Below are 11,627 nucleotides of genomic sequence, written 5' to 3' on the forward strand. Positions count from 1 at the left end.
AACTGAAAACAAATACCCAGAGGTGTTTGGAGTAAGACATGTGGACCGAGTTTCTTGGTAGCTGCTGAAATCCTCTTGGCAGTGTTCTCTAAGCTGAAGGCTAAGCTGTTTATTGAGAGAGTTCCTGGCATTTCTGCTGCAATGACTCTTCCTTAGAGTCTGCGTTCCTCAGAAATCTTTTTGTTGTTTTCTTAACTCTTCTCCTAGCCTTTTTAATATGCATATGTAGGACCTAAATGAATTAAAATCTAATTTTAACATTAAATGTATTGAAATCTAGTTTTAATAATTATCTTTAAACATGCATATGATCTGCTCAATGTAACCAGATATAGAAATTTTGTATATTTATTTGGGACTTACATAGTTTCACTTAGAGAAACAGATCACCGGAGTTACATTCTAAGTTGTTCAGGTTCATGCTTCATGATTCTGAAAATGTTTAGTGCATATGTGCAGACATTGGACTTAGTAGAGCTTACAATATTCATGGTAGTTGCTGCTGTGACGGAGTCATATGACTGAGGTATACACATACATGCATATTATATGTATTATATATAATTTATAATATATAACCATATTTAGTTACTACATTATAACTATATTCATTAATATATAGTGATATATAGTATGTGTGCATGTGTATGTTATGTTGTATATTCATGTATAATTATATATTATATGTTTTTGTGTAAAATTGTAAACACACATATGTATACAATATATGCACATACACATGCATAGAAACATGTGGCTCCAGATCCTTCAATGACTGGAAAGATATACACACTTATATATGGTATATGGTATGGTATTAGTAGAGTTGCAAGCACTTGAAAAAAATTTTAAAGGTATTTATCTTTTACCCGCCCTTATCCGTGTGTGTGTGTGTGTGTGTGTGTGTGTGTGTGTGCATGTATGTATGTGTACAGGTTCTTCTGGAACTGCAGTTACAGTTATCCGTGGTGTGGGTTCTGGGAACCTAGCTCAGCTCTAACTCAGACCCTCTGCAGGAGGAGCACATTCCTTATCTGCTGAGATATCTCTCCATCTCTCCAGCCCTCATTTAAAAAATTTAATAAAATGCTCATTTTTGCTATGGCACACATCTGCAATCTTAGCTCCCAGGAGACCAAGGCAGGAGGATTGTGAGGTCAATGCTAGCCTCGACTACATGGTGAGACCCTGCCTCAACAACAGCAAGCCAGCCTCTGGTCCCTATTTAAGCTGCATAGGCTAACAAAACTAATAAAGATCTGATTTGTCTAGCATTAAATCAATTTAGTGAATATTACTGGCTACCTGAAGTTGTTTGGGAATGAAAGTTGAGAATAAAATGTAATAATGGAGGAATAAACCGCTTCCCTTTCATAACTTGTTTTCTTTCTCCTTTAAAAACTGTTTTGTTAGAAATGATGTTGTCTAGTACAAAGTGGCCACACAGCTGGTGGCCCTCTTGCCTCAGCCTCTAGAGTGTTGGAATTACATTGGGCATTTGCCTGACAAGACCGGTTTTGCTGATGAATAAACAGTTACAATAAGGAGAGAAAAACAAAAGAGAAAAGTTTAATTTCTAAAGAGAGAGAGAGAATAAAAAAGATGTATCTTAACTCTCTAGACCAAATCTTGGGATTTGAGGAGAAAACGGAAGCCTGGAGCAGTAGAGAGCAAGAAGAAATGCGAGGCTGTTAGAGCAGGATCGAAGCCGGGAGCCAACACAACCCACAACCAGTGCGCGCCTCTGCTGTGGTTCTTGCAAACATGGATGCCACCCTGACACGGCGGGCAATACCGAACAGCAGCCTTGGTCTCAGCAATAACGGCCGTGCAGATGAGCAACAGCGTGGTATGTGGGAAAGAGCTTGCGCCTCGCAGGCGCCCAGGCTCTTGCAGAGGCTCTGGTGTAAACTCGCTGGTGAGAAAGCAAGGGTTGAAGCCCAAGTGTGGGGAACAAAACCACTTTGCATAGGGAGGGCAAAATGTTTGCTCTGGGGACCAAGCCACTAAAGCTGCTACTCCACCTGAGGTTAGGACATAGCACCTGCCCTACTGCTGAGAACGCACTGGGAGGGGGGAGGGTAGGGATTACCCGCACCTCCAACTTGTCTATTTCTCACTCTTAGAAAGATGGCAAATCTCCAGTTTTTAATTTAGAGGGAAATATTGTGGACATCACACAACAGTTTACATTTTTTTTTTTTCAACGAAGCAAGAGAGCTATAAGATCCTGGCAGGAAGATGGATCTGTAGGTAAGGGCACTAAACCACTGAGTCTGTCAGACAACTCATGGCCCAGGACTCACAGGGTGTGTAAGACAAGCACTAATTCTCCCACGTGGCTGTACAAGGTCAACCCCAGATAAGTAAATGTAAGACCTTTTAAAAACAGTATAAAGTTCTTCACATAACTTTTAAATATTTTTCATTTGTTCAGGAAATACTAAATGCTATTTTCATTAGCAATTTTTAGTTCCAAGTATATTGAAAATACATGTTTAATTCATCATTGAAGTACCCAAAATAAAATTATATGGAAGATAAAACACTACTTTTAGGTTAAATTTTATTTAGTTTATTAACTGATTACTGGGTTTGTTTATGAGGGAGTCTCGCTATGTAGCCCAGGCTGGCTTCAACTCACAAGTCTCCTGTCTATTTCTCACTCTTAGAAAGATGGCAAATCTCCAGTTTTTAATTTAGAGGGACGCTAGGAGTGTAAGCAGCCATCAGCATACTTAGCTCGCTTTAATTTTAAATAGGCTATGGCTCAGAGTGTCAGTTTGGGTCTCCTAGAGCAGAAACCAAGGGGGAATTTGTTTTAGTGGTATATGAGAATTTTGTTTCTAAAGCTCAGCAAATCACTGTACTGTGTGATTGCGATCCTTTTCCACACAGCGAAGTCTTTAATCTTAAAGAAACAAAGAAGCAAAATTAAAGGCAGAGAGATGGCTCACTGGGTAAATATACCTTCTGCACAAGGCTGATAACCTGAATTCAGTCCCTAGAACCAGATGTGGAGGTGCACCTTTGTACCCTCAGCACTGCCAAAACAAGAGGGAGATTGAGAGAGGAGCACTTCCTGGAAGCTCCTGAGCCAGCTAGGCTTGGGTGTGCAGCTCAGGGAAGCCTTACCTCACAAGGCAGAAGGTCAGAACCAATTTCCTTAAGTTGTTCTCTGATGTCCACATAAGCATTGCAACAGACACATATATACCCCCTACACACACTTGTGAATACACAGAGCACCCATACACACACAGCACACATGCACATACACACATGTTTAAACACACAGCAATACACATGCACATATGCACAAACACACCAATTACACACTCATGTATGCACACACTCACACCATAATAAATTCAGCATCATTGAAATTATTTTGCATCAACATAATTATCAAAATATAGTTAGTAGCCTCTGACAGCCTCCGAAGACCACACAGTTCACATTCAGGATCTCCCTCTCTGTCTGACTCAGTTTCCCTGGCATTCCCAGCTCAGAACCAGCAAAGCGCTGGCTTCTCTCTGCGCTCTGCTCTCCAGCCTCAGCCGAGGGGGAGACGAATGGGGGAGTGAAACAATGAGCAGGTTATCGCCTTCTTCCCTTGTGCACTTTGTTTTCAACGTTATGTGTAATTTTGCCAAACAAAAGAATTGAATGGTGGAGATAATAATAATTTGGTATTGTACAGTCATATTTTAAAAATTACTAGCTTGCAGGATGATTATAGTCACGACTGCAGATTATTGCAAAAATACTTTACCAGTCATTGTTAAATATTTTATAGTTTTTGTTCCTTTGTTTTTTGGAGGTTTCTTTCTTTCTTTTTTTTTTTCCCTACAAGAATTGCTTTGTATTGTGACAACAAGATTGGCCTTGTCCCTTGTCCTATTTCCCACACAGAAGAGCCCTGAGTAGTCCAAAGCACATGTCATATGGCCTGTCAACACAGACCAGGTTCCTCCAAAGGGGGCTCAGAAGTCTTCCAGAGGAGCGTTTACTGGGTGTGACCTTAATTAACTAATTACTTGGGATGGGGTGAGGTGGAAGGGAAACCTGGGAATCCAGTTTAACCTTGGTACATAAAACCCAAGTATTTGAACTGTTTTACAGCTATCAAAAGATAAACTTTACATAAGTACCCTGTACAAATACAAATTTTATGTTGTGAAATCGTTTATAAACTGATATCTGAAGGCAATGCGTGTGTCATGGTTTTTCAGACTGGCTAAACACTGCCTTTATCACTGTGTGCCTCCCCCAGGCGGCATATGCACCGTTCCCACCAAATGACACAGATTTCAAAAATAAGTATGATTAATTAGGAAGTGAAATGACTGATGTAAAGTTCCTGCAGCGAGCTTTCCATGTGGTCATTTGCACGTAGGAGATATTAGAAAGCCCTATAAAGGTCGTTCAAAGAGGTCTAGCAATCCTTTGACTTAGACATTTAAAGGTAATCTTAGGCACTGTGGCACTGACGGAGTTAATGCACGCTGAAAGAAGAATCACACGGTAAGGTGACCATGGGATTGGGACTGCCAACATAGGTGGCAGCAGCAATTGCGAACCAGAGAATGTATTTAAAAATTAAATCAATTACTGTGTCAGTGAGGGGACCAGCTTAGGCCCCCATGCCCCTCCTTGTCCGATTTGTACTTAATGTTAAACATTAACTTGAGAATCTCGCCATTTGACAGAATGTTCCATGAAGCTCTGGAAACCTCTAGATAGCAATCACTCTGATCAGAAGAGAGTGTGATACCAGGAGAAAAGCCAACTGAAATTATACTTCTCAGAGACCCTAAGTCAGCTTTCTGCTCTATCTTTTTGTGGTCTTCTCGGTGGGAAGGGCAATGTGTGCGGGTGGGGACGGGGGGCTCCTGTGACCCTCTTAATGCTGAACACTCAGCATTTATCTATATTGAGGGCACAGGAGTTTCTGAGTCACAGATCCAGGATTCAGTTCCAGCCTTGGGGTCATGAAGGGGGGCAGGGAGGTCGCTAGTGCAGCTGCCCCCTGCTGCTGGGACCTCAGGATGGGAGCTCAGCTGCAGGGCCTGGTTTGACACAGCTCTGCTCCCCTCTAGCCGGTATCTAGGACCTAAGATCCCAGACACTCCTGAAAGGTTCCCACTTCACTGTCCACTGACACCTTCCGGACCTGGTACCAGCTCACTAAGGAAGCCTAAGGCTTGAACTAGGGCCCCTTGAATTCAGCTAAATGGCCATAAATCTGTTAAATAACAAGCTGCTTAAGTTCATTCTATGAAAAAGTCTCGAGAATTTACCTAAAGATGGTTCAAAATCTACTTTTCAAGGGGGAGGAGCATTCAAAAAGTACAGCTTACAAGTCAGTAATCTTGTGAAACCACAAGGTCATCCCTCCGTGCCAGGCAAAAACTTCAAAAAGCAGGGAGGCATAGCGGCAGCCTGAGCCTACCCCTCAGAATCCCAGTGCTTCCTTTCTCCACTGTCCAATAGAGCAGTGTCTCTTCCCTCCCCACAACACAGAGCTGTACTCCTGAAAATCTGGCTCTACGACTTGAGCCTTCAGTGAAGATCTTCTTTTGTGAGTGCTGGCGATGGACCCTGTGGGTCCAGACATAGTAGGCAAGTGCTCTACCACTGAGCTACATCTGCAGACATTCATACATTTTTTTTTAAATTTTGAAAAACTAGGTGACAGAGTATTGCCCTCATGATCCTCTGGCAAGGAGTCCTTGTTCTTCTATCATGGCCACCTAGGGTGGACGGCTGGTCTCCCTGCTCCTGCCACAGGAGACACTAACCACTCAGACCAGGTTTTAGTTCTAGTTCTTCTCTCTCTCTGTGTGTGTGTGTGTGTGTGTGTGTGAGAGAGAGAGAGAGAGAGAGAGAGAGAGAGAGAGAGAGAGAGAGAGATTGTGGAGGGAGGGGAACAGACAGACAGACAGACATGGGAGTACCTTTCCAAGCAGTCAGAGTCCAGAGAAGGGCCTCAGATGTCTACTCTACTCTGCCTTATTTCCTTAAAATGGTGTCCCTTACTGAGCAAGACACCTTGTTTGGCTAGGCTGGCTGGCTGGCTTGTCTCAACTGGGAATGGCAAGGGGTACAGATTTTGCCTGAGTTTTACCATGGGTGCTAGGCACTCTAACACGAGTCCTCAACACTTGCACAACAAGCGATCTTAGCCAGCGAGCCATCTTCCCAGCCCTTCAATCAGCTTTTGTTTGGTGGGAACTAAAGAACGTACTTCTCAATATCTGGATTATGAACCAGTTGCTTCTAGAACTAAGTCACTTGCCTGTCACATGCAAAGTCTCTCCTTAGAGATTTATATAGCCCTCTACCTGACTCTATTTCCTAAGTTTTACAGTGGAAACATTTATGTCTCCTCCCATACTTTTTCTTCCTTCCTTTTTCTCCTCCTTTTTGTCTCTTGGTTTTCTTTTGGGGCTGGCAGGGTAGCCCTTGCTGGCCTTAGACTCACTACTGTAGCCCAGGCTGGCCTCAACTTCATAGTGATCCTCCTGCCTCTGCCTCCTGATTGCTGGGATCACACAGGCAAACACCACTATACCATCTGAGGGTGATTTTTCTCACTTCCCAATGCTTTCTTCCAAGTGGACTGACTCTTTGCTAGAGCAACTCCGAGTCTCCCCATGTCTCACTCCATCACTGGAGAAGGGAGTGATCTACTTCTCTGATTAAATGGCTTAAGAGGCCTGTATCCTTTCCTGTTCCTGTTTTGAAGCAAAGTACACACAGCCGTATAATTCTACTCTGTTCTCCCATGTCCTATGGATAAACAGATTCTGTCACCTGGAGAGGAGGAAGGACATGGGACGTGGCAGAACACGGAGATCTAAACATCCAAGTGGACACACCATGTCAAGGGCTACCCATTGGTCCAATGAGTCATCAGTTGGATCTAAGAGCTCTCTGAAAGTCAGACCAGAAAAGAATCTGATCTAGTTACAGTGTTCATGGTGCTTACCGACTGTGTGCACCAACAACCATCTATATCTCCACAGCTAAGCACAAAGAAAATTTTCCCAGGATCATCACAAAGGGCAATCATGGAGAATACCCCCAAATAAGCCATGCCTCTTCACTACTTGTTGCTGTTGTTAAATACCCTCATAAAAGAAACTTAGGGGAGAAAGGGCTTCTCTCTGGCTCTTAGCTATAGGGTCTGGCCTGGCATGGTGGAGTCAAAGCAGCAAGAGGTGGCATCATCTGGTCATACTAGACCCAGAGTCACGAGGCAGAGGGAGAGTTGTCTTGTACTCTGCTAGCTTTCTCCTTTGTGTGCACTAGAACCCAAGCCTAGGGAATGGGGCCGTCATAACTGTCACACGCCCATAGTCAGCTGAACTTCAGAGAACTGACTCTTCATAGGGCTAAAAAGAGCGGCAGCGTACAACTCACGTGTAGCTGTTCCTAATCGTGTTATGTAATCTAACTGCCCAGTGCAGACTCTTGTGTGACCAAAAGGATAAGATCCTTCCATGTCCTTCAGGAAGACATCATTAATATCCTACCACACCGTAAGGAGTTAGAGATATGCACCTTAACAAGCACTTGGAATGCAGCTTCTCAGATTTTAATGATTCAATAGAGTCACGAAGGCTCACTAATTAACCTACACAATGCAGCCAGCTATGGGTAACGGAAGAATCATTTTAAGAAATCTAAGGGGCCTATCAAGCTAACCCTGGTTAGCTGCCAGAGCCCTTACTCCTATATGAGAGTCTGGTGTGTTAGACAGTGGGCCCGGATGACGCCAGACAGGAAGTGGGAGGTGGGAGGCATGAAGCCGCAGCCGGAAAAGGCTAACAAGACAGGAAGCACGTGAAGTGAGCAGATGGTGGTAATATACATGGTTCTTACATGCTTCTCCTTCTCGGACTTTGCGAGGAAATTGGTAATGACAGTAGGGGTGGTGACCACTGTGACAGGAACCCCAGGAGAGGGCGCTGCAGCAGGAGCAGGAGTTTCAGCATGAACAGGAGTAGGCATAACAGCCGCGCCAATATATCTCTTTCCCATCTTCTTCTTTAGCCTAGGTGATACGCTGAGGGAAGCAGAAGGCGGCCTTATAAAATGATGGCTTTCGGTTGCTGATGTCACGTTCTTGGACTGATGACTCGTAGACCGTAAGAAAGCAGATTCTCTTCCCCTGGTTGTTCTCTGCTCGAAAAGAGGCAAGAATTATTTTTATTTCACCCCTTAGATTTGTACCCTCTCTCTGTCCTCCCCGAGCGAGAACCTCAGAGCGGGCAGTTTCACTCTCAGTGGGTGTGAATCTGCCTTTGTTCCTAGCTTCACAGCCCACTCTTGCCTGCCTTCATTAGCAGCTGGGACTGAATGTCCCTTCACCCATTGTTCTAGGAGAAAAAAATAAAAATAGACGGACGTTCCTCCCTCCTCGGCAGCACCTGTGAAGATACAGTCCTCGTGAAGCTGGCGGGGTGCTAGTCTGAGGTTTGTGTCAAGGTGGGAAAAGGGAAAGGAAGAAGAAAGGAGGGGTGAAGGAGGAATGTGTGCGCTGGGGTTTGCAGCAGCCTCTGAGGGATGGCTTGCTGCTTCTGTTTCTTCCTCCTCTCCCTACTTTCTTTATTTTCTATCTCCACATGCTCATCTTGTTTCAATTTCAAATGAGTCTTTTTAAAAGACTTATTTTAATTCCTTGTGAGTGTGTGTGTGCACATGAATGCTGATGTCCTCAGAGTTCAGAAGAATATAACTGGAGTTCCTGTTGAGGTTGTATGCTAGGAACCAGACTCCTGCATGAGCACTGTCTGTCTACTCTTGATATCAAGCTCTTAAAAAAAAAAAAAACAACCCTCATTTATGAGGAAGCAACGGAGAGCATTAATTCTTGAATGTAGAGAGAGAGAGAGCATAGTAGCCGAGATAGATAGATGATGGTAGAGGCCATACAACCTTGGCGCTTATACTGGCGTACTTTCTTCTTAATTCCATGTCTTCTTTCTGCTTATTGATCTGTAAAAACCAAGGGCCATACTGGTGATCTGTTATCATTTGCAAAGATTAATCAGGAGAATTCATTACAAAACATCTCAAGCAGATTATATGCTGAGTGCTAAAAATAAATAATCTTGTACATAAAAGTCCCTTATAATAAGAACAGAAGAACATGTAAGTATGAATATTTCAATTAGCATCTATTTATGGCTTTTATGTATTACAGGCTATACAAATTTATATGTTGTTTGCTTATGAAGTGATATTCTGATACATTATTATATTATATAATCCTCATAATTTAAAAAAATACAAGATAACTTAACAGCTAAATCTCAACAATATAGAGAACAAAATTTATTTTAAAAGTTAATACTGATTTCCAGGCATAAAATGTATCAAAATATTTCATTAATGTATGCTTTAATTCGTGTTTGATAGGAATTTATTACTAATGCCAATTAGTCTAATTATGACTTCTGTGAGATTGAAAGGTGATGGGAAATACATGTAACTATTCATCTTATTATACCTGAAACTTTCTCACTCTAAGCGTTGATCAGAATTCACCAGAAATGTGTCTTATAACATCTTGCTGTCTGAGAGGGTAGTCACTGATGCCTGTGAAGGCCCAAATCAAGTCGTATCAGCGGCGTGAACTTAGCTCTAATGCTATACTTGAGCCCTATTGCAACCGTTTAAAACTTGTTTTCTCCATAATCTTCAACACAACCATTGTCAAATTCAATCCAGATTTCACAGGAATTCAGTAATTCCTTAGCATTCAAATATAGCATTCATTCTGCAATACACAATGTGATCCTTCACAGTGGACCGCATTTGGAAAAATTCAACGGCCATTCCTGATGAAGAAAAAAACTCTCAGAAAACTAGCAATAAAAGAAAGCTCCTAAATTTGACAAAATCTTGCTATAAGAAAACAGACCACGCTAGTCTTGAACTCACAGAGATCCACCTGCCTCTGCCTCCCAAGTACTGGGATTAAAGAATGCACCACCACAGCCCAGACAATTGTGCTTCTTTTATATTAAGAATTAAAACTCCAAAAATATTCCATCTACAACAGTTTCAACACTACAAAATAATTAGAAATAAATTTAACACAATATGTAAGATCTCAATACTGAAAATGATATATTGTTGGTGGGAATTAAAGACCTAAATGAATAGCTCTATGTTCCCCTTTATGGATTGTCTGATTTAATGTAGGATATATTAAAACACCAATTTTCAACCTAAAAATGTTTCTAAAAGCCTGCATAAACACAGAGCATCTACAGTGGCTGTTTACCAATGGAAGGTTCAAGAACCCAGTAGTTGTTCAATCCACCAGACTGGGCCTCTCAACTGGTCTTCAGAATATATCAGCATCCTGAAGAAGCAGGCTCTACTGGACTTGAAGTCCAATGAAGAAATGGACTTGCCAGGGAGAGTTAGAGCAAGCAGGTGAAGACAGTTAGTTTTCATCTACCATGTCCTTTGTGCAGGCTGCCAGCAGAAGTTGTGGTCCAGATAAAGGTGAATCTTTCCTCCTCAAAACAGCCAGATTAAAAATGGATCAATCCACTTCCAATGATTTAATTAAGAAAAAATCTCTCAGGTATACCCAGATATTTGGGTTTTAGTTCACTACAGATAGTTAGGTTGACAACCAAAAATAGCCATCACAATTGTTTTGCAAAAGTTGAGGTATGTTACACACTACACATAAACCTTTTGTAACCACAGCTCGTACTATATGCAACAAATTTCCATTTACTTGTATTTGTTACTGTCTCTATTTAGATTGTTATCATGGGGAAACTAGTGCCATGAATTCATTGGGAAGTGATATTTCCTCTTCCAGAATACATTGTGAGAAGCTACAAATGTTTGATAGAAATTTCTGGCGGAAAAAATCTAACCTTGGAGTTTTCACAGGGATTGCTTCAGGTTGTATGGGTGGTGGCTTGTTCTGTTGATGTTAGCTATCTTTTTTTTTTTTTTTTTTTTTTTTTTTTTTTTTTTTTTTTTTTTTTTTTTTTTTTTTTTTTTTTTTTTTTTGCAACAGTGTTTCACTGCATAACCCTAGCCTGGCTAGTTGGTCTGGAACTTTGTAGATCAGCATGAATTTAATTTCACAGAAAACTATCTGCTTTGGGCACCCAATTGCTTTAGTTCTTAACACTGAGAAATTTAGGAACATAAAACTGTTATTGTTTTTTTCTGGTTTTCTTTCAAGAAAGTTAGAATTTCCTATAATGTATTTTGATCATATTCAGCCTCCTCCTCTTTTCTACCTTCCCAACTTTGCCCCCCCCCCTTTGTTCTCCACCTATCAAGTCCAATTTGTGCTGCCTGTATTTTCTTAGAGGTGTGGCCTTCCACTGGAGCGCAGTTGACTTACCAGAGGCTACATTCTTAAAGGTAACTGACTCTTCCTCTCCTAGTAGCTCAGCCCCTCACCTCTGGGTAGGACTCCATGTCTGCCTGCCCTTCCCATGCTGAGGTCTGGACTGGCTTCAGTTTGCACTGGGCTTGTGTGTGCTGTCACAGTCTCTGAGTTCGGAGGTACACTGGCCCTGTTGTTACCTAGGCTGGAGGACGCTGTTGCCTTCTATTCATCCCCTGCCTGTCTC

General features: G+C 42.0%; 1 protein-coding gene across 1 annotated transcript in view; it reads right to left on the reverse strand.

Annotated features, from left to right (window-relative positions):
- The window catches only part of CUNH10orf67 (chromosome unknown C10orf67 homolog), a 76,467-nt gene that overhangs the window by 19,167 nt on the left and 45,673 nt on the right, over positions 1 to 11,627 (reverse strand). The window contains exons 9-10 of the mRNA XM_050152698.1: positions 8,947 to 9,006; positions 7,891 to 8,190 (exon numbers count right to left, since the gene is read on the reverse strand). Of these exons, the coding sequence (XP_050008655.1) occupies positions 7,891 to 8,190; positions 8,947 to 9,006 (360 nt within the window). The remainder of the gene's footprint in view (positions 1 to 7,890; positions 8,191 to 8,946; positions 9,007 to 11,627) is intronic.

The sequence above is a fragment of the Alexandromys fortis genome, unplaced genomic scaffold, assembly GCF_014885135.2.
Source record: "Alexandromys fortis isolate MF-2015 unplaced genomic scaffold, M_Fortis_MF-2015_v1.1 scaffold_54, whole genome shotgun sequence".
Classification (NCBI taxonomy): Eukaryota; Metazoa; Chordata; class Mammalia; order Rodentia; family Cricetidae; genus Alexandromys; species Alexandromys fortis.